This window comes from Nyctereutes procyonoides, unplaced genomic scaffold (assembly GCF_905146905.1).
Source record: "Nyctereutes procyonoides isolate TBG_1078 unplaced genomic scaffold, NYPRO_anot_genome, whole genome shotgun sequence".
In the NCBI taxonomy this organism is placed as follows: Eukaryota; Metazoa; Chordata; class Mammalia; order Carnivora; family Canidae; genus Nyctereutes; species Nyctereutes procyonoides.
The window spans coordinates 21,647,795-21,672,550 of record NW_026575037.1 but is presented as its reverse complement, the minus strand read 5'-3'; the positions used below and the strand labels follow the sequence as shown (position 1 = coordinate 21,672,550).

General features: G+C 36.3%; 1 protein-coding gene across 2 annotated transcripts in view; it reads left to right on the top strand.

Annotated features, from left to right (window-relative positions):
• The window catches only part of ASPM (assembly factor for spindle microtubules), a 67,578-nt gene that overhangs the window by 7,536 nt on the left and 35,286 nt on the right, over positions 1–24,756 (top strand). For both annotated transcript variants that reach the window (XM_055319053.1, XM_055319052.1), the window contains exons 3-16: positions 1,483–2,959; positions 11,489–11,593; positions 11,996–12,142; positions 13,421–13,666; positions 14,204–14,271; positions 16,233–16,374; positions 16,944–17,074; positions 17,578–17,753; positions 19,989–20,134; positions 20,225–20,310; positions 20,739–20,957; positions 22,389–22,596; positions 22,716–22,858; positions 22,965–23,093. In XM_055319053.1, the coding sequence (XP_055175028.1) occupies positions 1,483–2,959; positions 11,489–11,593; positions 11,996–12,142; positions 13,421–13,666; positions 14,204–14,271; positions 16,233–16,374; positions 16,944–17,074; positions 17,578–17,753; positions 19,989–20,134; positions 20,225–20,310; positions 20,739–20,957; positions 22,389–22,596; positions 22,716–22,858; positions 22,965–23,093 (3,423 nt within the window). The remainder of the gene's footprint in view (positions 1–1,482; positions 2,960–11,488; positions 11,594–11,995; positions 12,143–13,420; positions 13,667–14,203; positions 14,272–16,232; positions 16,375–16,943; positions 17,075–17,577; positions 17,754–19,988; positions 20,135–20,224; positions 20,311–20,738; positions 20,958–22,388; positions 22,597–22,715; positions 22,859–22,964; positions 23,094–24,756) is intronic.

The window sequence follows — 24,756 nt, the reverse complement described above, 5'->3', positions numbered from 1 at the left end:
CTCAGGTCAGTCCTCTGCAGAGTTTCTCCTTGCCTGCAGTGGGGAGTGTTTGGACCTTGTCCAGAGTGTGGTGAGTTTTAACAGGGTGTTTTGCTGTGTTCAAAGAGGCAAGATCCAATATCCAGTAGAGCTGAAGTTCTGCAGCACTCTATGGTCACTAGACTTGATGCATGCGGAGGGGAGGGTCCTGGCCTTCGGGGGAGGGGCTCGCTGCTGCTCTGGCTCCAGGCACACTTGCTCTAGTTCAGAAGTACCTTCAGAGCACAGGGCCATGGGGCTGGGTGTAAGGAGCTCAAGGCTCCATCGTGGGTGCTCTGTTGCTCACTGAAGTCCATCCCTGCTGATGGGCAGGGAATAAAAACAGTGTCACCCTCCTCCCTCCTCCCCAGAGACAGGAGATGACGCTGGCTGCTGTTCAGGAAGCTCTCAAAAGAGCAGACAATCTCCCCTTGTGTGTCTCAGGAATCCATCAGATCCCTGCCTTCACCCTGTCTGCATCTGAGCTGTCACCCACCTGGTGGCACTGTGCTCCTGTTTTGTCTTAGCACATCACCTGTGTTTCAGAAACCAAATTTTAGGGACCCAGTGCACATGGCCCCATGCTGATCCTCTGGCGAAGGTTTTGCCATGTGTGGATGGTGCCAGTTTGTCCCAGGAGGACAGTCACATGAACATTCACAGGCTTGGAGTTGATGGTAAAGCACAGCAAAAAGCCAACATCCACTTTAGGCCCTCAGCAGTCCCTCTGTGCCTGTGGTAGTGAACGGGGCAGCTCAATCACACCTGCTAGCTCTTTTGTCCCCTGTGAGGCAGTGCCACCTCTCCTAAACGCACTCCAAGAAGGGGTGCATACTCCCAGTACAACCCAGGGGATCCTCAGACCATGCTGTCCTCTCCTGAACCTCTACCTTTCTCTACAGGAGTACCACTATGCCTGTCAGGCTCCACCCTGGGGATGGCACAGACTTCTAAAAACTTCAGGCTTTGAGTTCTGCTACTTATAAAAAATTGTGATAATCAGCCCCTCTCATTTTCCCATTCAGTGGTTTTGGGGAACTGTTTTTCTTGTACAATCCCCTGTACACTGATGTCTCTTTCTCTCTCTTGCTCACTCACTTGGTCCTCTCTCTGCTCTGTGATCAGAACTCCTTCCTCTCCACAGCACTTGTGATTTTTTTCTCCTCCAAATCATATCTCCTTACCTCTTATCTTCCACCATGTGACCCCTTTTCATCCTCCAGGTGTACAGTTTGTTTCTCAATCCTCAGATCAGTTTCTTGTGTGTTCAAGAATGATTGACATGTATCTAGCTGTATTTTGAGAGACAAGGCAAGCATAGGGTCCCCCTACTACTCTGACATCTTAGCTCCTCCAAAAGACTATTTTGATAAGTTTTGAAGTAAAATGCATAATATTGCTAATATAAAGGTAATAATTCAATAACTATCAACTTAATCTTTATGTTTTGCTTATTTTTTACAGAGGAGTCTTTGGGGTACGATTAAGAAGAAGAAAATGTCAGCCTCTTCAAATAAGAGGATTTCCTCTGTTCAAAATGTTAACAAAACATTTTGTGTTTCACAAAAAGCTGACAGAGTTAGGAACCCACTACAAGCTTGTGAAAATTTGGATATGAATGAAGGCTGTTCCCCAACAGAAAACAATTCTTTAATCCTTGAAGAAAATAAAATACCGATATCACCTATTAGTCCTATTTTCAAAGAATGCCATGGTGAGACTTCCTTGCCTCTTTCTGTACGTCGGTCTACAACTTACATATCTCTTCATGCATGTGAAAACGGGGACCTGTTGAAAGTAGAAGATGCCAGCATTTTGGAAGATTTTAGTTTTAGTGAGAAAGTTGTTAATGAAACTTCCTTTAACTCCACAAATAATATTAATGACCAAACTGAAGAGAACTGTAAACTTATTCTTACCCCAGCCTGTTCTTCCACTTTGAACATTACACAAAGCCAAGGAAATTTTCTAAGTCCAGATTCCTTTGTAAATAACAGCCGTGCAGCTAATAATGAGCTAGAGGTAGTGACGTGTCTTTCATCAGATATATTTATGAAAGATAATTCAGTGCCTTTGCATTTGGAATCAAAAAGTGTGCATGAAAATTACCGGAAAATCTTAAGTCCTGATTCTTTCATAAATGATAATTATGGACTTAATCAAGATCTAGAATCTGAGCCAATTAATCCAATTCTATCCCCAAATCAATTTGTAAAAGATAATATGGCATATACATGTATATATCAGCAAACATGTAAATTATCATTATCCTCAAATAAAAATTCTCAGTTCTCACAGTCTCAAGATCCAAGAACAAATGGAATTTTACCTTGTATTCCTGAATGTCAGAGTTCAAAATCTCCCAAAGCTACTTTTGAAGAACACAGAGCTTTAGAAATGAAGTCAGATTGTTATAGTTTTACAAAAAATCAACCTAAATTTTCTGCAATGCAGGATATTTCTAGTTGCAGCCAGGATAAACTTACAAGACGCCCAATACTTTCTGCTACCATTACTAAAAGGAAATCCAATTGTACCAGAGAAAACCAAAAGGAGACTAATAAACCAAAGGCAAAAAGATGTCTCAACAGTGTAGCAGGTGAATTTGAAAAAGTAACAGATAATACAAAAGAGAAAGATGGTTTTCAATCTTGTCTTCCAGTTATAGATCCAGTATTCAGTAAACCTAAGAGTTATAAAATTGTAGTAACTCCTCCCTCAAAGACCACGTTAATTGCCCGTAAAAGGAGGAGTGAGGGAGACAGGGAAGATGCAAATGTTAGAATTACAGCTACAGGACATTCAGAGATACAAGAAATCAAAAGAATCCATTTTTCTCCTGTGGAATCCAAAGCATCAGCTCTTAAAAAAACAAAAAAGATGACAACACCCATCTCAAAACATTTTAACAGAGAGAAATTAAACCTGAAGAAGAAGACAGGTGAGTCTTGTTGATAACATCTTTAGTGAAAGTATACCTACAAGGCGTATATTTGCTGTTTCTTTTGGCTTAGTGAATTTCCTATTGATAAGCTTGACTTCTAAGTTGCACTCTTTATGTGCCATTTTGCTTAATAGAAGATGGGGCTGAGTTCTAAAATAGTTTTGATTTTGTTCTTACTGAAACTTTGCTGTTTTGTTCATTATCTTTTTGCATTAATTTCCATTTTAAAAAGTACTGCATTAAAATACTTAATCCTGATTATGGAGTTATTTGGCAACCCCTCAGGTTTTATGCCCAGGGGAAGTACTCCACTTCCTCACCTTAGTCCAAGCCCTGACTGGAAGACCCAGTGATGTGCCTGGCCTATCTGAGAAAACACGGAAGAGGACTTTGCATACCCTGTGCACCTCCCTCAGCCTTTACTTAGCCATTAATTAGGAATGAAGACATTCCTAGAGGGAATGTCTCTAGGGCCCCAGAGGTCTGCATTCCTTTGGGGAACACATCGTTGTTCCTTCCCCACTGCTCACAGCCTTTCCATCAAGTCTGCCTCAAAAACAGGACTAATTCCACCATGCCCGTTGAACCCAGATGACCTCATGACAGTCAAGGGCAGGGCAGGAAAACAAACCACACTACTAATTTAACAGATCATTTGAAAGAATTCTAGAACTTCTAAGTATCATATATCTCATTTCCCTCATTTAATATCTCATTTCCCTTTGAACATCCCTGAGTTTGAACGATTTTCTAGATCCCTCCAGCTCTGAACTCATGGTCTGTGATTAGCGTTGTCTTTTATAAACATTCCCTCATTTTGTTACCTTGTTGAAACCTGGCTCTGCCCTGATTTCACTGCAACCCTCTCCAGTTATGTCTGTTTTCTTTCCTATTTCTCTGACCTTGGTCCTCTTGAGATAGTAGCCCACCTTCCTTTTTTTTTTTTTTTAAAGGTTTTATTTATTTATTCATGAGAGACACAGAGAGAGAGGCAGAGGGAGAAGCAGGCTCCACGCAGGGACTCGATGTGGGACTCCATCGCGGGACTCTAGGATCACACCCTGAGCCCAAAGGCAGATGCTCAACTGCTGAGCCACCCAGGTGTCCCTGTGGCCCACCTTCTTTCTCACGGCTACTATTTTTTCTCCTTTTTTCCTTGAAAACAAACGAAAAGAAAGCAAACAGCAGCAAAACAGCTTGAGGCTCTTTTTTAATCTCTCCCACCTGTATTCCTCCTTGTTATAATGAAAGATTACTCTCAAGATTTTTACATTTGGCTTCTCCAGAACTACCATCATTATTCTTTATCATTTCAAAATCCTTGTAGGATATCCTTCCAGTATCCTGGGTTTTTAGTTCCAAAGTACTTAGTCCACATTCTCCTAAAAACATCTTCATTTCTAATCATTGTCTCTGTGATTTTAGCATTTTCTCTAGAAACCCAATTCTGACATTTTTTTTTGTCCCCTTCCTACATATAGGATCCTTTAATCCATTATGCTTTCTGCAGCCTTCACTCTGACATGTCCTTACTTTCCTACTTTTACAGTTTGGATTCCATGACTCATCTTGGTCATTTCATTCATCTCTCTTCCCCTCATTGTATTTGTGTAGTAAATTCCAATCCCAATCCAACTCTATCTGCTCAATGCCTGAATCTTACTGATCGGACTTTAGATTAATGACCACAAATCCCAAAAAAAAGGTCTTAACTCTTTTTGGCTTTACTGACCGTTATCACTTTGCTACAGACTGTCTCGTCCCTCCCTTCTTTTCTCCTGAAACCTCTAACACCTTTCCTTCCTTCTCTCTCATGATTGATAATAGTAGTAACAATTACTGAGCATGTCCTCTGTCAGACCCACGGGTAAGTGCTTTACTACTACCTCCTTTAATACTCATAACAGTCACACAAAATAATTGTTATCAATACCGGATTTTCAAAATGAGGAGACAAGGGCATCCAGAAGTTGAGTAATTTGTAAGGTCACAGAGGCAGTAATGAGAAAGCTAGGATGCTACCCCAGGTGGTTAGACTCCAGAGATAGTCCTCTGAACCTTGTCTGAGCTGATGACCTGCTTCCTTCTTCATTGAGTCAGTGGAAGTACTGAAGAAAACCTTAACACACTTCAACACTTAACCACTCTTACTTGTGTATCATCCACAACTTTCTCGCTACCTACTAACACCTGAAGTACCTATGCACCCCATGTGGCAGGGCTCTGCACTGGTACAACAGACCCTGTGCCCTTTTACCCCAGGACGTTGCCTTACCAATTGTCTTCTCTCTCCCATATCTTCCATTGTTTACTCCCAACTGAGTCATTTCTGATACAAATATGCTGTTACTCCATCTCAAAAAACAAAACCTTAATAACATTTATCCCTCTTCAGCCCCTGCTCCATTTTTGTTTTCTTCTGCGCAAAACTCCTTGAAAGAACCCAACTGTTCACTTTGTTATTGTTCACTGAGATATGTATACTTTTCTGTGTAAACATAATACTGTGTAAACATGATACTTAAAAGGTGCTTTTAATGTAAAAAAAAAAATCTTTAAGAAAGTCGTTTGTATTAGCCATTTCCCCTTTGTCTCTTATTTTTTGAACCCATTTCAATCAAGTTTTGACTACTTTACTAAACCTTTTCTTGTCAAGGTTATTAATACCTCCACACTATTAAGTCTGATAAATATTTCTCAATTTTCATCTTGAACTATTAGCAAACTGGTTGATACTTTGGACTTCTGCCTTCTTGGAACGCTTCATTCTACCATCCGCACTCTCTCCTGGTTCTTTTCCTACTTTACCGGTTGCCTCTCAGTCTTCCTTGTGGAGTGCTCTTTATCATCCCAACCTCTAAATCTTGGAGTAAGTAAAGGCTTTGCCACTGACCCTTTTTCATACTTTTACTCATTCCCTTAATGATCTGGTTCCATCTCATAGTTTTCACTGCCATCCATACATGGAGGAGGCCTCCCAATGTTGTATCTTTAGGTGCACATCTCATCTATAGACTCATTTATCCAACATATAACATTTCTGCTTCAGTGTCTAGTGAACATCTTTAATTTGCCCAAAGCCAGACCTTTGCTGTCCCCTTTCCCATGATACACCTACCTGGCATGTCACTCCCATCATAACACTTCTGTTGTGACCTCTCCTCTCAGGCCCAAACCTTGTAACTGTCCTTAAGTGTGTTTCTCTCCAAACTTTTCTTTATAAATGCAGTCTGTCTGATTTCAAATTCAGTTCATCGACAAATCCTATCTTTTCTTTCTTCCAAATACAGAATCTGATCACTTCTCAGCATTTCCAGTGGCACCTGATTTAGTCTGTGTCATTATAGAGTATACTACTAGATCTTGCTTCTACCTTTGGCTTCTCTATAGTCTATTTTTCACATAACAACCAAGGTAATACTTTAAAAATTAGTTGGACTCTAAGGTATCCAGTTCTGTGCCCCCTAAAGGCTTCCCATTTCACTGAAAGCCAAAGTTCTTACAATGATACATAAGGCCCTGTAAGATCTGGATTATCACCAACCTCCTCCCCACCTCACTCTTACCTCTCTTTCCCCCTTGCTTGTTCTGCACCTACCACCCTGGCTTCCTTGTTATCCTTGAATCCTCAAACAGGCTCTGTCTTCAAGGTATTTCAGGTTTATTGTCCCATCTATATAGAATGATTTCCTTCTCCAACTCCCTCATATCAGACTCAAAATGTCCAGTAACTTGCCCAAGGTCACAGAAGCTACTAAAATAGTTATAATTTAAACTCAAGTCTCCCTAACTATAGGTTAAATGTTCTTTCTACCATATTTTGTTATATTTTTATGGTTTAAGTAAGAGAAGGATCAGGTAAATGTAAGAGTTTTATTTTGGGCTTTTGACCAGTGATGATAGGGATTGGGATCCACTGGCCTCAAATTTCTGATGGAGGCAATGAGTGGTATCTAATATCTGGCTTTCCTACCTTCAGGGTAGGAAGGATTACTACTCAGAAATCTTCAGGGGCTCTCTGCCGTTACAGATTATTTCCAGGCTTGTTGTTCTGCCATTTAAGATCATCTTCATGTGATCTCTGTGTAGCCAGCCTGCTAATTTATATTCCACAACATTCTTTGCCATGCTAGTCATGTCATTCCATCCATCCATTTATCTTGTTTTTTTGTTTTGTTTTTTTTTTTTGCTTTTGTTAACATTCATCACCATACATAATTACACAATTTTTTTCTTGTGATGAGGATTTTTAAGATTTACTTTCTTAGCAACTTTGAAAATTGTCTATTTGAAATAGGCAGTACAGTATTATTAACTAATCACCATGCTGTATACTACATCCCATGACTTATTTATTTTATAAGTGGAAGTTTATTCTTTTGAACCCCTCATCCTCTCTACTCCCCACGTTAGGCAACCACAATTCTGTTCTCTGTATCTATGAACTTGATTTTTGTTTTTGTTTTAGATTTCACATATGAGATCATACAGTATTTGTCTTTCTCTGTCTGACTTATTTCATGTAGCATAATGCCCTCAGGGTCTATCCATGTTGTCACAAGTGGCAAGATTTCATCCATATTTATAGCTGAATAATACTCCATATATTGAAGGACTCTTAGGTTGTTTATATATCTTGGTTATTGTGAGTAATACTGCAGTGAACATAGGGGGCATGAATCTTTTTGAGTTAGTATTTGTTTTCTTCAGAAAAATACCCAGAAGTGGACTTGTGGATCATACAGTAGCTCTAGTTTTAATTTTTTGAGGAACCTCCCATGCTGTTTCCCATTGGCTTTATCAGTTTACATTCCTGCCAACAGTGCACCAGTGTTCCCTTTTTTCCCTTTTTTCTCCCATTCAGTACATTGTCTTTGATTTGGTTGATGATTTTCTTTACTGTGAGGAAGCTTGTAGTTTGTCTCCTTTGTTTATTTTACTTATGCTGCCTTTACTTTTGGTGTCCGTTCCAAAAACTCATCACCAAGGCTGTTGTCAATGCTTTTTTTTTTTTTTTTTCCTAAGAGTTTTATGGTTTCTGGTATCAAATTCAAGTCTTTGGTACATTTTGAGTTGATTTTTGTGCATAATATAAGATAGTAGTTGAGTTTCATTCTTTTGCAAGTGGCTGTTCAGTTTTCCCAATGCCATTTATTGAAGAGACTGTATATTGTATGTTCTTGTCTCCTTTGATGTAAATTAATTGGCCATGTATGTGTGGATTTATGTCTGGGCTCTCTATTCTGTCTCACTGATCTGTGTGCCTGTTTTTATGCCAATACCATACTGTTTTGTTTCCTATAGCGTTGTAATATAGTTTGAAATCAGGTAATGTAATGCCTCCAGCTTTCTCAAGATTTTTAAAATCTTCTTTTGCAAGGTTGCTTTGGCTACTTGGGGGCTTTTGTGGTTCCAAAGAAATTTTAAGACTGTTTGTTCTATTCCTATGAAAAATGCCATAGGAAATTTGATAGGGACTTCAATGAATCTGTGGATTGCTTTGGGTAGTATGAATGTTTTAACAATATTAATTCTTTAAATCCATGAGTCTAGAATATTTTTCCACTTATTCGTATCTTCAATTTCTTTCATCAAAGTCTTAATGTTTTGCATATTGATTTTGTGTCCTGCATCTTTGCTGAATTCATTTATTCTAACAGTTTTGTGATGGACTCTCTAGGGGTTTCTATACATATAATTTCATCTGCAAATAGTGACAGTTTTACTTCTTTCTTTCTAATGTGGATTCTTTATTTCTTTTGCTTGCCCAGTTGCTCTAGTAAGGACTTCCAATATTGCACTAAATAAAGATGGCAAGAGTGGGCATCCTTGTCTTGTTCCGGACCATGTATCCTCTTATTAATTTTCTTACCTGTTGTTTTCACACTAATTCAAATCTTTCACTTATTTCAAGTACAATAGTCAGCTTTTATTAACTCCCTGATGGCTTTCCTTTCCCTCTAGGTATAATCCCTAAGCAAATTTGAATTCAGCGTATCTAACACCTTGTATGTACCTGTTAACTGTTTCTTTGCTTGTATTGTTTTGTTTCCTATAGATACTGTCTGACCAGATAACAAATTCTTTGAGAATAGGGAACTACCTATACCTATTTTGATCTCCTACAGGGTGTACAAGGAATGAATGATTTTCTTTAAGGTGGCCACCTAGTTTAAAGAGAATTAGACACATTGAGTGTCTCTGACTTATGAGCCTATATGAGAGCATGATTAACACTCACTAAGAATAACTGGCTCTATTCTGGCAAACCCGGGAGAACAAAGGAAGTCAGTTTTCCAAAATACCTTTATTTAGTATTGATAAGGTGCCTATTCTGTGCTATGGATTGTTCTAGGCTCTCTGGATACAAAGAGAAAAGGTATGATTCCTGTCTTCAAGCTATTGTCAGTCCTATAACTGAGCTATGCACAGGGAATCATGGAAGCACAGAAAGGGAGGCACTTCATATGGCCTTTCTGAGTGATGAGGAGCTGTGAGATGGTTCCAGGAAAGGATTCCCACAGAATAAAATGATTCCATGCAGAGGCACTGTATCCTATGCAGTGTATCAGAACAAGGACTTTTTACTTTTATTTTTATTTTAAAATGGTTCAAATTCAAAGAAGCTTAGAACCTCATAAATACTGTCACAGTTTGACCATGCTCCTTATTTTTACAATTGGCATAGATTTTTAATCCCTCTAAATGAAAACTAAGGAAACTTTTTCTTTGAAGGTCCAGATAATAAATATGTAGGTTTTGCAGGCCAAATGATCCCTATCACAGCTACCAGACCTCCACCATTGTAGAAGGAAAAAGAGCCATAGACAATGTGTAATGAGTAAGTGTGGCTGTGTTCCAATATAGTTTTATTCATGGACACTGAAATCTGAATTTCATGTAATTTTTATTTGTCATGAAATACAATCATTTTATTTCTTTCCCCAATTATTTACAAATATAAAAACTATTCTATTCTTAGATTGTAGACCACGTTAAAAATAGGAGGTGGGCTGGATTTTTCCTTTTCTTAGTTCTGTTTATATTTAGTAGATGTATCATCTAGTGTGAAACCTGCTTCTATTCTGATATAACCTATATATTATCCTATAAACTGTATCACTTTGTCTCTGTGATTTTTCTAGCAGTTTCCTTTGTAGACAGCATCTACTACCTCCCTCAGTGACCTTGGTTGGATACCTGGAAATCTTCTGAAGTTCTTATTCTTTACCAATCGCCCTTCCAGTGGTTATTAAGGCTTGTTGGTTCTGCTATTAAAATAACTCTTCTTTCTAATTTGTCTCCACTGAGTCTGTTTTCATCTGAATTCTCATAATAGCTAAGTTGGGCCACTGTGATAGCTTCCTCTTAGCTTTCTACCTCTGGATCCCTTTTATTCCATTGGCCACTGTTTTCTAAAATGTAAACAATGGTGTTACTTCCTAGATTTAAATCTTTGTCATACCAGGTATATCACACTGATTAATAGTGCAGCCTCTGGGACCATACTGCCTAGCTCTGCCATTAATAGCTTGTGTGATCTTGACCAAGTAGTTTAATTGTTTTAAGCTCCAGTATCCTAATGATATAAAAAGTGGATAATAAATAATAATAATTAATAATAATAATAATAATAATAATACAGTTCTTAGAGGTTTGCTAGGATGATTACCTGAGGTATTCTATATTAAAAGACTGTGATGGTGCCTGCAACAAAGTATTCGAACATTAGCTACCACTATTTTCATTATGATTGAACTCTTTTCTACTTTTTTCAACCTCTCCTATTGTTTTTCTGATAGGTGTTTTTTACTCCAGCCACATTGCAGGTCTGTCAACATCCCACATTCCTCATGCCTAACTTCCACTTCAAGAGTCAGCTCAGGTGTATACCCTTCTAGGTGAAGTTAGCTCCCTTCTTCTTGTTTTCATAGCTGCTTAAATGTCTTTCTCCTTTATGTAGTGTATTATAATTCCTTTTAAACTTTTGTACTAGACTAAGAACTTCTAAGGGCTGGGACCACATGTGTAATTCTGCATTCTCAGCACCTAGCACAGAACCTGCAATATATACCATCATTTAGTGTGTGTGTGTATATATGAATGTGAATCAAAGCTTCTGCAGACATAAGATAAAGTGTAGCTTCTGGTTTATAACTTCGAGACGTAGGTTTAATTGACCACCAAGTTCATAGCATAGTACCAGAGATACAGTAATTATTATGTATTTGCGAAATAGATGTGATGTTAAAGAACCCAAACTTAACTTTAAAACCGGTCATTCTGGGCAGCCCGGGTGGCTCGGTGCTTTAGCACTGCCTTCAGCCCAGAGCCTGATCCTGGGGACCCGGGATCGAGTCCCATGTCGGGGTCCCTGCATGGAGCCTGTTTCTCCCTCTCCCTGTGTCTCTGCCCCTCTCTCTCTCTGTCTCTATGAATAAATGAATAAAATCTTTTTTTTTAAAGGTCATTCATGGAATTTATGTCATTTTTAATGCTACTATTCTGCTTTCTAATTTATTTTAGATTCAAGAATATACAGAACTCCTAATTCTAAAACAAGCAAAAAAACAAAACCTATTGTTGCTGTGGCACAGTCTACTTTAACCTTCATAAAACCATTAAAAACAGGTAAGTGCTCAGTATTTTTAAAGTCACTGAAAAACTGACATGGCATGAAGCATTAATCACATTTGAAATGGAAATGGATTGACACTTTTCATTGAATTAAAGCCTTGTATTGTAAAAATATGTATTCAAATAACAATATTTTCTTAGACTTCAGTGAAATTAACTCATGGTGACTTAGAATTTTTAAATAACGAGGAGATACAGCAGTAATTTTTCCCCTTCAAAATTTGATTACATTTTATACATAAAACATTTTCAACTGTTTTCAGCACATAGTGGAAAAACAAAATATTGTTCATTGTCTTAAAGGTGGTTTTGCTACCAAAAAATGATCTTTTGCTATATATTTCATTGTAATTTAAAAGAGAATTTCTTATTCAGTAAACCAATTTTTTTTCTTAGATATTCCTAGACACCCAATGCCGTTTGCTGCAAAAAACATGTTTTATGATGAACGCTGGAAGGAAAAGCAGGAGCAGGGCTTCACTTGGTGGCTAAATTTTATATTAACTCCTGATGACTTCACTGTAAAAACAAATATTTCTGAAGGTAAACATTAATGTTTAAATTAAATAATACTCTTGTTTTAACAGTTCTTAACATGAATTGCCATTTTTTAATTATGCACATCTATTATAGTTAATGGCGTGGTTGACTAGTTCATTGACATGAATGCTAAAGATTGTGTAGGTGAGAATTCTTAGAGTATTCTTTAGTGAAAGTACCGAACTTTGCCTTTTCTTTTTGCTTTCCATTCTTGTTTATTAACCAATGCAATTCCGGCCTTTCAGAGGAATGAGTTATATTTTAATACAGATTCAGTCTGAGTTAAGAGTGAAACATGGCTACTAAGAAATATAGTTCAATCTTAACCACATAATGAAGTATAATCCTGGTGAATAAATCTAACAGTCTGTGTGGCCTGATCTCTTTAGCCTTAGTTTAAGGTGTGTGTAGGCAAGCTATAGAATTTTGAACAATCTTAAAACTAGTTGATAAGAACTTTTAAAACATTTCAGTGCATGTTCTGGAAAAGTGGAGACTCAGGTATAGAACAAGATGGAAACATGTTGTCCTTCAAGCATTTGAAGGCTTTATTCCTGAGAGAGAAAGAAAGTTAACTTGTACTATTGCATAGAAATTATAGGGATCAATTCAACTCAAGATAAGGGAAAGTCTTTGTAAACATTTAAATTGTCAAGCCATCCTATAGGCTGTCTTTAAGATAATAGTTTCTTCATTGTTGCAGTGTTCAAAGAGAGGCCTGGTCTGTTTTTGTTAGAGAATAGTGTATAGCATGTTTACATTAAAAGGTCCTTTGGCTAGACAATCTCTAAGGCAGCATTTCTTTTTCTCCAAAAGTAAACACAGCCTGATGTTTAGTTCTTCTTGAGATAAAGTGTGTTTTATGAAAATTCAGGTTGCATTTCAAAATTTAATTGATTTTTTAAAGTCATATTCTTTAGAGACTTTTTTATAAGTTTATTACAAAGGATAGAAACCGAGAAACCAGTTTGAAGACTATTTCATTAGTCTAGGTTAGAGATGATAGTGTGGGAACTTGGGTAATTGCCGTGGAGGCTGTGAGAAGTGGTTAGACTTGAGATCCACTTTGCACGTAGAGCCCCATGTTGCAATGATAGAATGGTCTAAGGTACTGAGTGAATAGGAACAGCCATATTTTGAGATAGGAAAGAGATGAGCAATCTTGGAAGGGGTGGAGAATACACCCTGTTTTGGCCATCTTAAATTTGCATTTATTGCTGGATTTAAGAATATATGTATATATTGTTTAACCAGAAACATTTTTCCTTTATTTTTGCCCAGTGAATGCTGCTACTCTTCTTTTGGGAGTGGAGAGTCAACATAAAATCAGTGTTCCTAGAGCTCCTACAAAAGATGAAATGTCTCTCAGAGCTTATACTGCTCGGTGCAGGTTGAATAGATTACGTCGTGCAGCATGTCGTTTATTTACTTCTGAAAAAATGGTTAAAGCTATTAAGAAGCTTGAAATTGAAATTGAAGCTAGGCGGTTAATTGTTAGAAGAGATAGACACCTCTGGAAAGATGTGGGTAAGAAAATTATAGAAATCTTGTGATTATTTATGTTTTTTAAAGATATATTTATTTGAGAGATCGAGAGAGCAAGAACATGTGCATGCATGAGTGGCAGGAGGACCGGGGAGATGTGGGGGAGGGAATCCTCAAGCAGACTGCCCACAGAGGGCAGAGCCCAATGCAGGGCTGATCCCAGGACCTTGAAATCATGACCTGAGCCAGAATCAAGAGTCAGATGCTTAAAAAAAAAGAGAGAGAGAGAGTCAGATGCTTGATTGATTGAGCCACTCAGGCACCCCTTTAATTAATTCTTTAAAAATACTCAAGACTTTATATTTCAGAGTCAAAAATGTACATGATTTGACTTTGCTGCCTAAAGTCTCATGTGCTTTAATATGATCATATATATATTTAAGAGTGGATGTATTTAAATTAACTAATTTCATATAAGTGATTATCCCTTTTCCCCACTGATTTCTCTCCATAAAATTTTATCTGTTGTCTCTATTTGATTAGTGGTCTGAGTTTACTTGCTTTTCACATGCGTTTCAGGAGAACGGCAGAAAGTCCTGAATTGGCTATTGTCCTATAATCCTTTATGGCTACGAATTGGCCTAGAGGTAAGTATATGCTTCAGTTTTTGAAATTATATACTTTAAAAAATTTTATACTTTTTATTATATATACCTTCAGTAGACTTTTTATTATATATTTTTAATAGATTCTTTAATAAAATGTGGTTTCATTTGGTTAGGTTAATTGGTCTTTCAGTATAAAATTTAAGATCCTTTAATAAACACTTAGTAGGTAATTAGATTATGCCAGCATATATTATTGCTCTATCATCACATAGTAATTTTCCTGTTTTCTTAAATACGTGTGATTTGGTACTGGATATAATAACAAGTATAGTAAGCTCCTTTTTTGAGCTTTTACAAACAATAATACTAGGCTGTTTTAAATATACTTTCTAATTTAAACCTTTTCAAAACCCAGTGAGGTATGTTTTATTATTTCCACTTCATTGGCAAAACTGAAGCTTAGGTTTGCAGCGACATGCTATATGCCAATTATTAGTCAGGATTTGAATCTATACCTGTCTGATGCCAGAGCCTGAACTTATAACCATTTTGATGCAATAAAAATGTCATCAAATTTGAGTGTTTTTCACTCATTGCATGGCTCAGTAAGACTTAAAATTTTAAAACTAACTGAATGAAAAAGACATTAGTAGTTGACTATTAGAAATATGATTCTATTTAAAAAATACTCTGTGTTTCCAGTCTTCTTTCATCTTTTACATTTTCTTTAGGCCTTCGCCATTGTCACATGGGATAGTCTGTTCAGTTTATTCCAGGTTCTAGAATGCAATGGTCTTTGAGACTGAAAGGAATTGTTAACAGTAATTTGGCTTCAATTTTCAAGAAATTGAGGCCCAAAGAGAACAAGTTATAAGCTTACTGTGCTCACACAGTTTAATAGTGTCATTGCTAAGATTTCTTATTTCAGTTTAGTATGCTTTTGTTAATCAGAAAATTACATATCAACTGGCTCTGCTTCACATGTTAAATAATTCTAGAACCTTTATTAGAGTAGAACCTCTATTTGGGCTGTAGTAAAAAGCAAAAGAGTTAGGTAGAAACTTGTAATACCTTTTAAAACTTCTACTTGGATGTAGTATGTGTCGCTTCCATCCATAGTCCACTGGTCAGAGCACACTGTGGCCCAACACAAATGAGATACAGTAAGTCCATGTCAGTTGATGGGAATATATAATCCTTTTACATGGAAGGGGGAAGGATGAGTAATTGTGAACAAAGTATTTTACCTCACCACCACATCTTAAGGTTCTGGTGGTGGCCATGGCCTTTGAGAATTTTAAGAAAACATCAGAGGCAAAAAAATAAGTAATATCTAATAAAAAAAAAATCTTTATCTAATATCTTTATAAAATAAAGTTTTTTCTGTTTTGGCATATACTTTTCATGCTCTTATCTCCACAATTGGTCAATGTAAGGTTATAAGATATAGTATGATATGGTTTTAGTTTTTTCTAGTTCCTTTAAAAATCAATAATAAGCATGTTGATGTTAAATTAATTTCATGTTTAAATCATTAATTATAAACAGATCTGAACTTCCCAAATTATTATCTTAGATTATTTCCAGATGGATTTCCACCTGTTAACTATTAGAAAATTTTGAATATTTAAGTTTCTATTGTACCTTCATGATATACTTAAGTAGAATAATTAATCATTGAATTTGAACAACATGCCTACTTTTGATAGTTTTTTAATTTAAAGGAAAAAATTAAAATGTAAATATGGTTTGTCAGATGATTCTTAAGAAATTATCTTAGTCCTGAGCTTTTGGTTTTTTTCATCGTACACCGTACACACTAAAGAATACACAAAGCATGTATGGTTTAAAAAGGTTATTTAGCAAATATCCATGTTATTTCCATACTATTTAGAAAATAGAACATTGCCAAATCCTTAGAAGATTGTAGTTTGCTTTCCCTTTATTGTATCCCTTTGCTCCTCAAAGGTCACATAGTCTGGACTTTGATTTCTTTTCAGACAGTTTTTGGAGAACTCCTGTCTTTGGAAGACAACAGTGATGTCACAGGGTTGGCTGTGTTTATTCTGAATCGCTTACTTTGGAATCCCGATATAGCTGCTGAGTATAGACACCCCACTGTTCCTCATCTATATAGAGATGGTGAGTGGTTCTACCTTCATTGCATTCTTTCCACACTATACCTAAATGGCTTCTTTTTATTCTTCCTCGTCTCTGTTTAAATTTTATCTTCTTAGGGATGCCAGTATAAATAGTCCTTCTCTCCACTATTCTCCCTTTCTTTACACCCGTCATTCCCCATCATTTCCTCCATCACTATAATTATTTTTACCTTTTTGTTGTCTCTACCCACCCTCTCCTCACAAGTAGGCTGTAAGCTCTGTGGAGACTGTATTTGTTTTAGCTCATTATTATACATATGGCACCTAGGATGCGACCTGCATTGAGTAGGTGCTCATTAAGTATTTGTTGCATGAGACAGACTACATCACTTGATACCTCCATACATCTGCTTCTTACTCGATGAGCTGCAAATATTAAAACAGAGTTTCTATGAGTATTGCATGAATTCAAACATTTAAAGCAGAAAGACGCATGGTGTTCTATTTGTGCTTACCATTACTTTTCTTTATTAGTACATTGTCATATTTTAAGGTGAAACTTATCTTTCACAGATTGATGTGCTATGCTTTTTTGTATTTCTATTTAAGGTCATGAAGAAGCTTTGTCTAAGTTTACATTGAAAAAGCTATTGTTGTTGGTTTGTTTCCTTGATTATGCCAAAATATCCAAACTTATTGATCATGATCCTTGTCTCTTCTGTAAAGATGCTGAATTCAAGGTATAGTTTTCATTTTCTCTTTTTGTATTTCACATTTAAGACTTTTGCTTGTTTTTATTATGTATTTTCACTTTTAAAACTTCTAAGTTTCCCAAAGAAGAGTGCTTTGGAGTGGAATAGGATAAGAATGCCTGTCTAGTCCATCTTATTAGTAGTTCTGTCTAACTTATTCGTTGACCTTTAACCAGCACACATCCCTATCTGAGAATCAAATCAGCAAAACTATGCTTCTAGGGAATTAACAGGGGAGAAATTTCTTTCTTAATCTAGCATATTGTCAAATGAATACTAATTTTTGGAGTTTGTTATTAAGAGAAATTTTTTAAAAGTCCTTAAATTAGAAATTTATATGTACGTTATTACCATATGATATAAAATCGACTTTTTTTTAATATAATACCATTCATTTTACTTTATTTCTATATGCACAGACTAAGAATCTGTTGTTACCTAAATAAAATTATAATCTTGGGATATAATACCTGGAACCTATTTCTCCACAGACTAGTAAAGACATTCTTCTGGCTTTTTCACGAGACTTCCTAAGTGGTGAAGGTGACCTTTCCCGTCACCTTAGCTTATTGGGATTACCTGTTAACCATGTTCAGACACCATTTGATGAATTTGATTTTGCTGTTACAAATCTTGCTGTAGACTTGCAGTGTGGGGTGCGCCTTGTGTAAGTATAAGAAAATAGAATTATTTTACTTAATGGAATAGACTAAAATTTTCTGGAAAACACTTTTCTGTATTTATATTGTCTTTATTCTTTTTTTAAATTAATTTATTTGTGAGAGTGAGAGTGAGTGAGGGGGAAAGGCAGAGGGAGAGGGAGAAAATCCTCAAGCTGAGCACAGAGCCTGACACACAGGATCCCAATCCCAGGATCCTGAGATCATGACTTGAGCCAAAATCAAGAGTGGACACTTAACCAGTTAAGCCACCCAGGCACCCCTCTTTCTTGCTCTTTCTTGTGATGCAATAACTTTTTTAAGGGTTAAAAAAATTTGGGATAAGTATCCGCAACACTTTTGTAAAATGGTGTCAATTTTAGATCCAGAAACCTTGTTTCCTATGCAGAATTTTTTTTCATGCTGACAGTGACAAGGGTCTGTGAGTAGAAACCAGTGATGCCCCAGAATAGGAGTTGGGACAAGCATGGAACTTTAATTAAAATATCAAACATTTAAGTAGCACATTATGTTGACAGTGGTTTCATAAGTACTACATTACTTGGGACCAATTCTAGTAAGTATTATTAACCTTGTTTTACACATGAGGAAAAGTAAGCTCTCAAGTAAGAGTGCCCAAGTTTTATACCATGATTAGGACATGAACTCAGGATGTCTGGCTTCAAATCACACAGTATTTCTCAGTAACAATTAGAATCCTCAAAATTGGTTTCTGTATGAGTCCAGTGAGTTACGAGTTTCTGCTTTGAAAGGTGTGGCCATGAGCATAGTACTGCAGTTGGGCTCTTCTGGATCTCAGCATTGGAGACATTTGCCTTGTTTCTAGGAAACTTCCCAATTTATATTACATTTGATATTTGTGAGGAAGGGATCTCTGGATCTTTAGAACTCCCCAGTTCTTCAAAAACAACATACATGTCACTTGTTTCCTTCTAAATTAAATTTCCTGTGAACATTCTTTTCTGATTATATATTCTCACAACAAGGTAATAGACTTTTGAAACTTTAGCTGTCTCTCACCTGAGCAATTTCCATATAGGCTAGAGCATTTATTTGATGAAAATGTTTCACATGTTATTTTTATATATTTTTAATTTGTTCATTTCATGAATCCAAGCCACAACGTCTGTTTTTCTAGCCAATAAGAATTCACGTTTTTAGACTTTCTCCATTTTCCAGAACAGGCAGTAATTGGTTTTATGTTCAATGCTGTTTTCCACAATGGAAGACAATTATATCAAGAGTTACTTGAAAAAAGTAGTGTTGAATAATGTTGCTTTTTAGTTGATCAGGAATTCTAACTAGTTGAGAGACTTGATTTTGTATACCAGATTTCTACTAATATTCCATGGGGGCTTGCTTTTTCTATAGAAATATTGATTACTATCTAGTACATAAAATACTAGTGAACTAGATGATATTAGGGGTTTGAATTTAAGTTCTAGTATATGCCTTCTTAAGATAGGTACTCAAATATTTTTACATTAATCTGGTATAGATATAACAGAATGGCTTTCAAATCTAATAAAACTCAGTTTTAGTTCATGTTATTAGCTATGTGACTATAGGCAGTTTACTAAATTTCCCTGGGCTTTGGTTTCTTCATCTGCAAAAAAAAAAAAAAAAAAAAAAAAAAAAAAGATAATAATGCCTGATTGTAGGACTTGGTATGAGGATTAAAATAAGAAAAGAAAGCACTTGCTTACTGTGTAAAATACAATAGCTCCTCCATAAAAATCCTCCTCCTTTCCTTTCCCTTTCTTTTTTTCCTATAGAACTCTGTTGTTTTTTTCATGTGTGCATTTGTGTATGTATGTCTCTTCTTTTCTTTTCTTACATTCTGTTCATAGACCTCAAACCCCAGGCTTAAAATGAGAAATGACTTATTTGCCAATTATGGAGCCACAGTTTTCAGTTCATTTTTTGGGCTCTTTCTCACCTACAATCCTTTAAATTTGAAAGATTTATGTGAGTGATAACTGCATTTAAATAAACTTCATCTTGCATTTTGTTTTGTTTTTTTTTAAAGGAAAGTTAAGTATATTTCTTTACATGATAAAGACAATCATGCATTGACAGATTCTTAGCATCTCAGTGTGGAGAGGCTAAAGGCAGGATATTTATGATATTTTGAGGTCTGAGTTTGAGACCCACCGTTTGATGCAGGGAGCTTTTCATATATGTTTTTACATGATAATGTCATCTTAAAATTCCCTTAATAGGCGGATCATGGAACTTCTCACACGGGACTGGAATCTCTCAAAGAAACTCAGGATGCCTGCAATAAGTCGTCTTCAGAAGATGCACAATGTTGACATTGTTCTTCAAATTCTTAGATCACAAGGAATTCAATTAAATGATGAACATGGTAAAAATTGAGTAAAGATAGAACATTTTCTTCTCACCAAAAATTGATATGTAGATATATTGTGCTAACAGACTGTCTTTTCATTTATAGGAAATGCAATCCTATCTAAGGATATTGTGGATAGACACAGAGAAAAAACTCTTGCATTACTTTGGAAAATAGCATTTGCTTTTCAGGTATTGTACATTTGATAAATTTTACACTTTTTATCAATTTTTAATATTGATTTATAAAAGCATTTTTCATCAAATAGACTGTTACTGGGATTTATTTTATTCTGGGAACTGGGACAATTGCTTTATATATATTTCAAATTACTCTTCACAACACCCCTGTAAGGAAGGTGTTCTCACTGTTTCGTAGGTAAGAAAACTGAAGCTAGAAGTTAAAGCATTGAGAGGAAGTAGAAATGAGATTAGAACCCAGTCTTGTGTGTCCCATAATTTTACACATGACACACTATACATTAACCACTACGTATTCCATCACTTCCGCATAAACTATGTTTGCCTTTAAAAAAAAAAAAAGACAACAACAACTTCTTTGGGTTAAAAATGATACTTGAAAAACATAAATACCTGTAGCCCTTTTTTGTGTGTTTCAGGTGGATATTTCCCTTAATTTAGATCAGTTAAAAGAAGAAATTGACTTTTTAAAACACACACAGAGTATGAAGAAAATGTCTGCACAATCATGCCATTCTGATGTTATTATCAATAAGAAAAAAGACAACAGAAATAGTGGTTCCTTTGAACAATATAGTGAAAGCATAAAGCTGTTGATGGAGTGGGTAAATGCTGTTTGTGCTTTCTATAATAAAAAAGTAAGTGTTTTTGTTTTAGCTTCAGTATCTTTAAGTACCTTTTGGTTAAAGCCAGAATTTACTCACAAAATATTTTATTGTGTTTTTAAAATAATGTAGCTTATATATAAGCAAACTTTTCTGCAAATGAATGAGGATGTTTTCACATACTGTGTTTTATCTTAGCTGTCACCAATTGTATAATGCATGATTTTTTATGTATTACTAAGAAAATATACCTTAATCAGGAGTCTCAATAGGAGACATTTACACAGAACGGGCACCTAAAGATCACACCCTTATTTTAAAGGTAGATGCAAATAAACTCAGCATGCAGAAGGGACAGTAGAGAACCTGACCACAGGGTATAAGAAGGAGGAAAAAACTCTTGAGTTGAGTGTTTTGTAACCATTTGTTATATTGATACTGTATTTTTATATGAAGTATACCTTTAAATGTAAGCACCGGGAGCCCGATGTGGGATTCGATCCTGGGTCTCCAGGATTGCGCCCTGGGCCAAAGGCAGGCGCCAAACCACTGCGCCACCCAGGGATCCCTGTGAAAATGAATAAAATATCTGGTCTGGGGGCAGCCCACGTGGCTCAGCGGTTTAGTGCTGCCTTCAGCCCAGGGCCGGATCCTGGAGACCCGGGATCGAATCCCACATCGGGCTCCCGGTGCATGGAGCCTGCTTCTCCCTCTACCTGTGTCTGTGTCTCTGCCTCTTTCAGTGTGCATGTGTGTGTGTGTGTCTCATGAATAAATAAATAAAATCTTAAAAAAAAAAAATCTGGTCCGGAATATGAAGTCAGAAAAATGATACAGAGTACATGTTACTAAATGTAATAAACTGTTATACCTTGAACAATATGGTTGGTAGAAAACATTGTCAGATATATGGACAATCTTCTACATTTTAACTAAATACTGGTGAGCCACTGAAGGGTCTAGGGGAGAATGTGTTTTCATACCTTTCTCTTAACTTCTGATGTTACCGGCAATCCTTGGCATTCCTTGGCTTGTAGACACCTTACTCTAGTTTCTGCCTCGGTCCTCACATAGCATCTTCCTGTATATCTGTCTCTGTGTCTCTCTTCATATAAGGATAGGATACCAGACATTTGGATTAAGAATCCACTGTACCCACTATGACTTCATCTTAACAGATTAAATCTGCAATAACAGTATATTCAAATACTGTGATATCCTGAGGTTCTAGGTAGGACATGAAATTTTTGAGGGACCCTATTTCTCCTAGCACAATAATCAAATTCTATTTTTGACATAGTATTTTATAATTGATAATTTGGCTATAAATATGGTATTATCCTAGGTGCTATCACCTAATGTGATTTTCTTAGCTACTAAGAGGAAATACAGACTATATAAAACCATTAATATCTATATTACTATCTAAATACAGCTAATTAATTATCTGTTATTTCCAATTAGGTGGAGAATTTTACAGTGTCTTTCTCAGATGGCCGTGTGTTATGTTACCTGATCCATCACTACCATCCTTACTATGTACCCTTTGATGCTATATGTCAGCGTACTACTCAAACCGTAGAATGCACGCAGACTGGTTCGGTGGTGTTAAATTCATCATCTGAATCTGATGGAAGCTCTCTGGATTTGTCTCTTAAAGCATTTGATCACGGTTAGCCCTATTTGGCTGATGAACTTTTCAAGTTTTTTCTCTGCCACATCAGATTTTTGACTAGAGCTATCTAATCTCTCTATTTTTTTTCTTTTCTTTTTTTTTTATTTGCCTAGTAGAAAACACTTCAGAACTATACAAAGAACTTCTAGAAAACGAAAAGAAAAACTTTCAGTTGGTTAGGTCTGCAGTTAGAGACCTTGGTGGAATACCTGCTATGATTAATCATTCAGACATGTCCAATACAATTCCTGATGAAAAGGTAAGCAAGAGTTCCTTAACTAATAATAAGAGTCTCAGAAGGTGACAGCAAGTTGCCTATTTTTCTCCATCAAACTTCTGTTTTCATCTCTTCTGTTTTCTCTTAGGTGGTTATCACTTATTTGTCATTTCTTTGCTCAAGGCTTTTGGATCTTTGTAAAGAAACAAGAGCTGCTAGACTTATACAGACAACTTGGAGAAAATACAAACTAAAAACAGATCTGAAACGCCATCAGGTACTCCCCCAAAATGAAAACACTACAATGTGAATTATACTTCACAAAATACCAGTTGATTGATTCTCGTTATGATTTTGACATTTTAATGATTTGTGAAGTTATTGCCATAATATTGACAATTGCGTGTATTTTGAGTTGGGGATGGGCGTTTCTCCTGACTCTTGATGTTTCCTTCACTGGATATGTCACTTTTCCAACCACTGTCCCCTGGTTTGCTCTAGGGGAGGTAAAATGACTTACCCCTTTATGAATTTGTGAAAGTAAACTGAGGATACCTGACTTAGCTTTTTTCTTCTTGGAATCTAACCCATCTCTGGGACCAGGAGTTTTCCATGAACTTTTTATGCTGTGTTCTGGGAGCCTTGATCTTGGTGCTGGAGTGCCCCTTGGGTCTGGGTGTCAGTATCTGATTTGTAGTTCAGTTAGCCAGCTCTTTTTGTCTCGAAACTTTTCCTTTGTATCCTTTATTAGTTTAAAAGTGGTAGTTTGGTTTCTGTTGTTTTATTTCTCAAAACGTTTGTGACTCTCTCTCTCTCTCTCTCTCACGAATAAATAAATAAAATCTTAAAAAAAGAGTGGGGGGGATCCCTGGGTAGCTCAGCAGTTTTAGTGCCGCCTGCCTTCCGCCCAGGGTGTGATCCTGGAGTCCTGGGATCAAGTCCCATGTCAGGCTCCCTACATGGAGCCTGCTTCTCCCTCTGCCTGTGTCTCTGTCTCTGTGTCTCTCATGAATAAATAAAGTCTTTAAAAAAACAACCAAAAAAAAAACTAGAAAACCTTTTAAAATAAATAAATCCCATGAAATGGATATTTATCAGAATTAGGGGGGAGGGTGAATGAAATCTCTTTCTTTTCTGCTCAGGATAACCTTAATAAGATGTAAACTGTAAAGATTTCTTAGCTTTTTGCTGGTGAGATCTCTTTTCCAGATTTATTTATTGGGTCTAGGTAGTAGCAGTTTCCTTGTTTCTTAAAGACCACTGCTTTTCTCTTTTCTCCAGAGGACCATGCTCCCTCTCTTATACAATTAAACTAACATCCAATGATGTCTTTTCATTTGCTATCTGGGACATTAAGCAATAGGTTCCCTATATATTCTCATAGAAATATTATAAGCTAATAAATATATAAATATTACCTTCAGACAGCTAATTTTTCAGGTGTTATATTTTACTTTCTTGTTATTGTTATAATTCATATAAACTATCCATGGAGAATAGACTGGCTCAAGTTCTTGTAGTGACAAGTGAAAATTGTCTAATGGCCCAATTACCCAACGAATGAAGCAGGATTATCCAAGGGTATTCCAACACATTCTACCTTTTAGTTCTCCCTGTCAAAGAGTAGGCATAAACTGTAAAGCAAAGTAAATCCCTGTATGTGGCCCATATACAAGGTAAAATAAAACAAGCTTGTGACACATTGGCTTAACGACATAGCATTAAAAATGTTGACGTGCGGTCTAATTTAGAGAAAAAACGTGACTGTCAGCATTGGAACTTTTACCATCAGTTTATCTAAGTTTTCAAACAGTTGCTAGTTTTTGTAATATGTTTGCCTCTTTGGATTTATCTACTTTCCACCTGTAGCTTCTTTAATGTCACATAAAATTGTTCCATTTTAGTTTACTTAAGATTGAGATGGTCTAAGTGTTAACTTA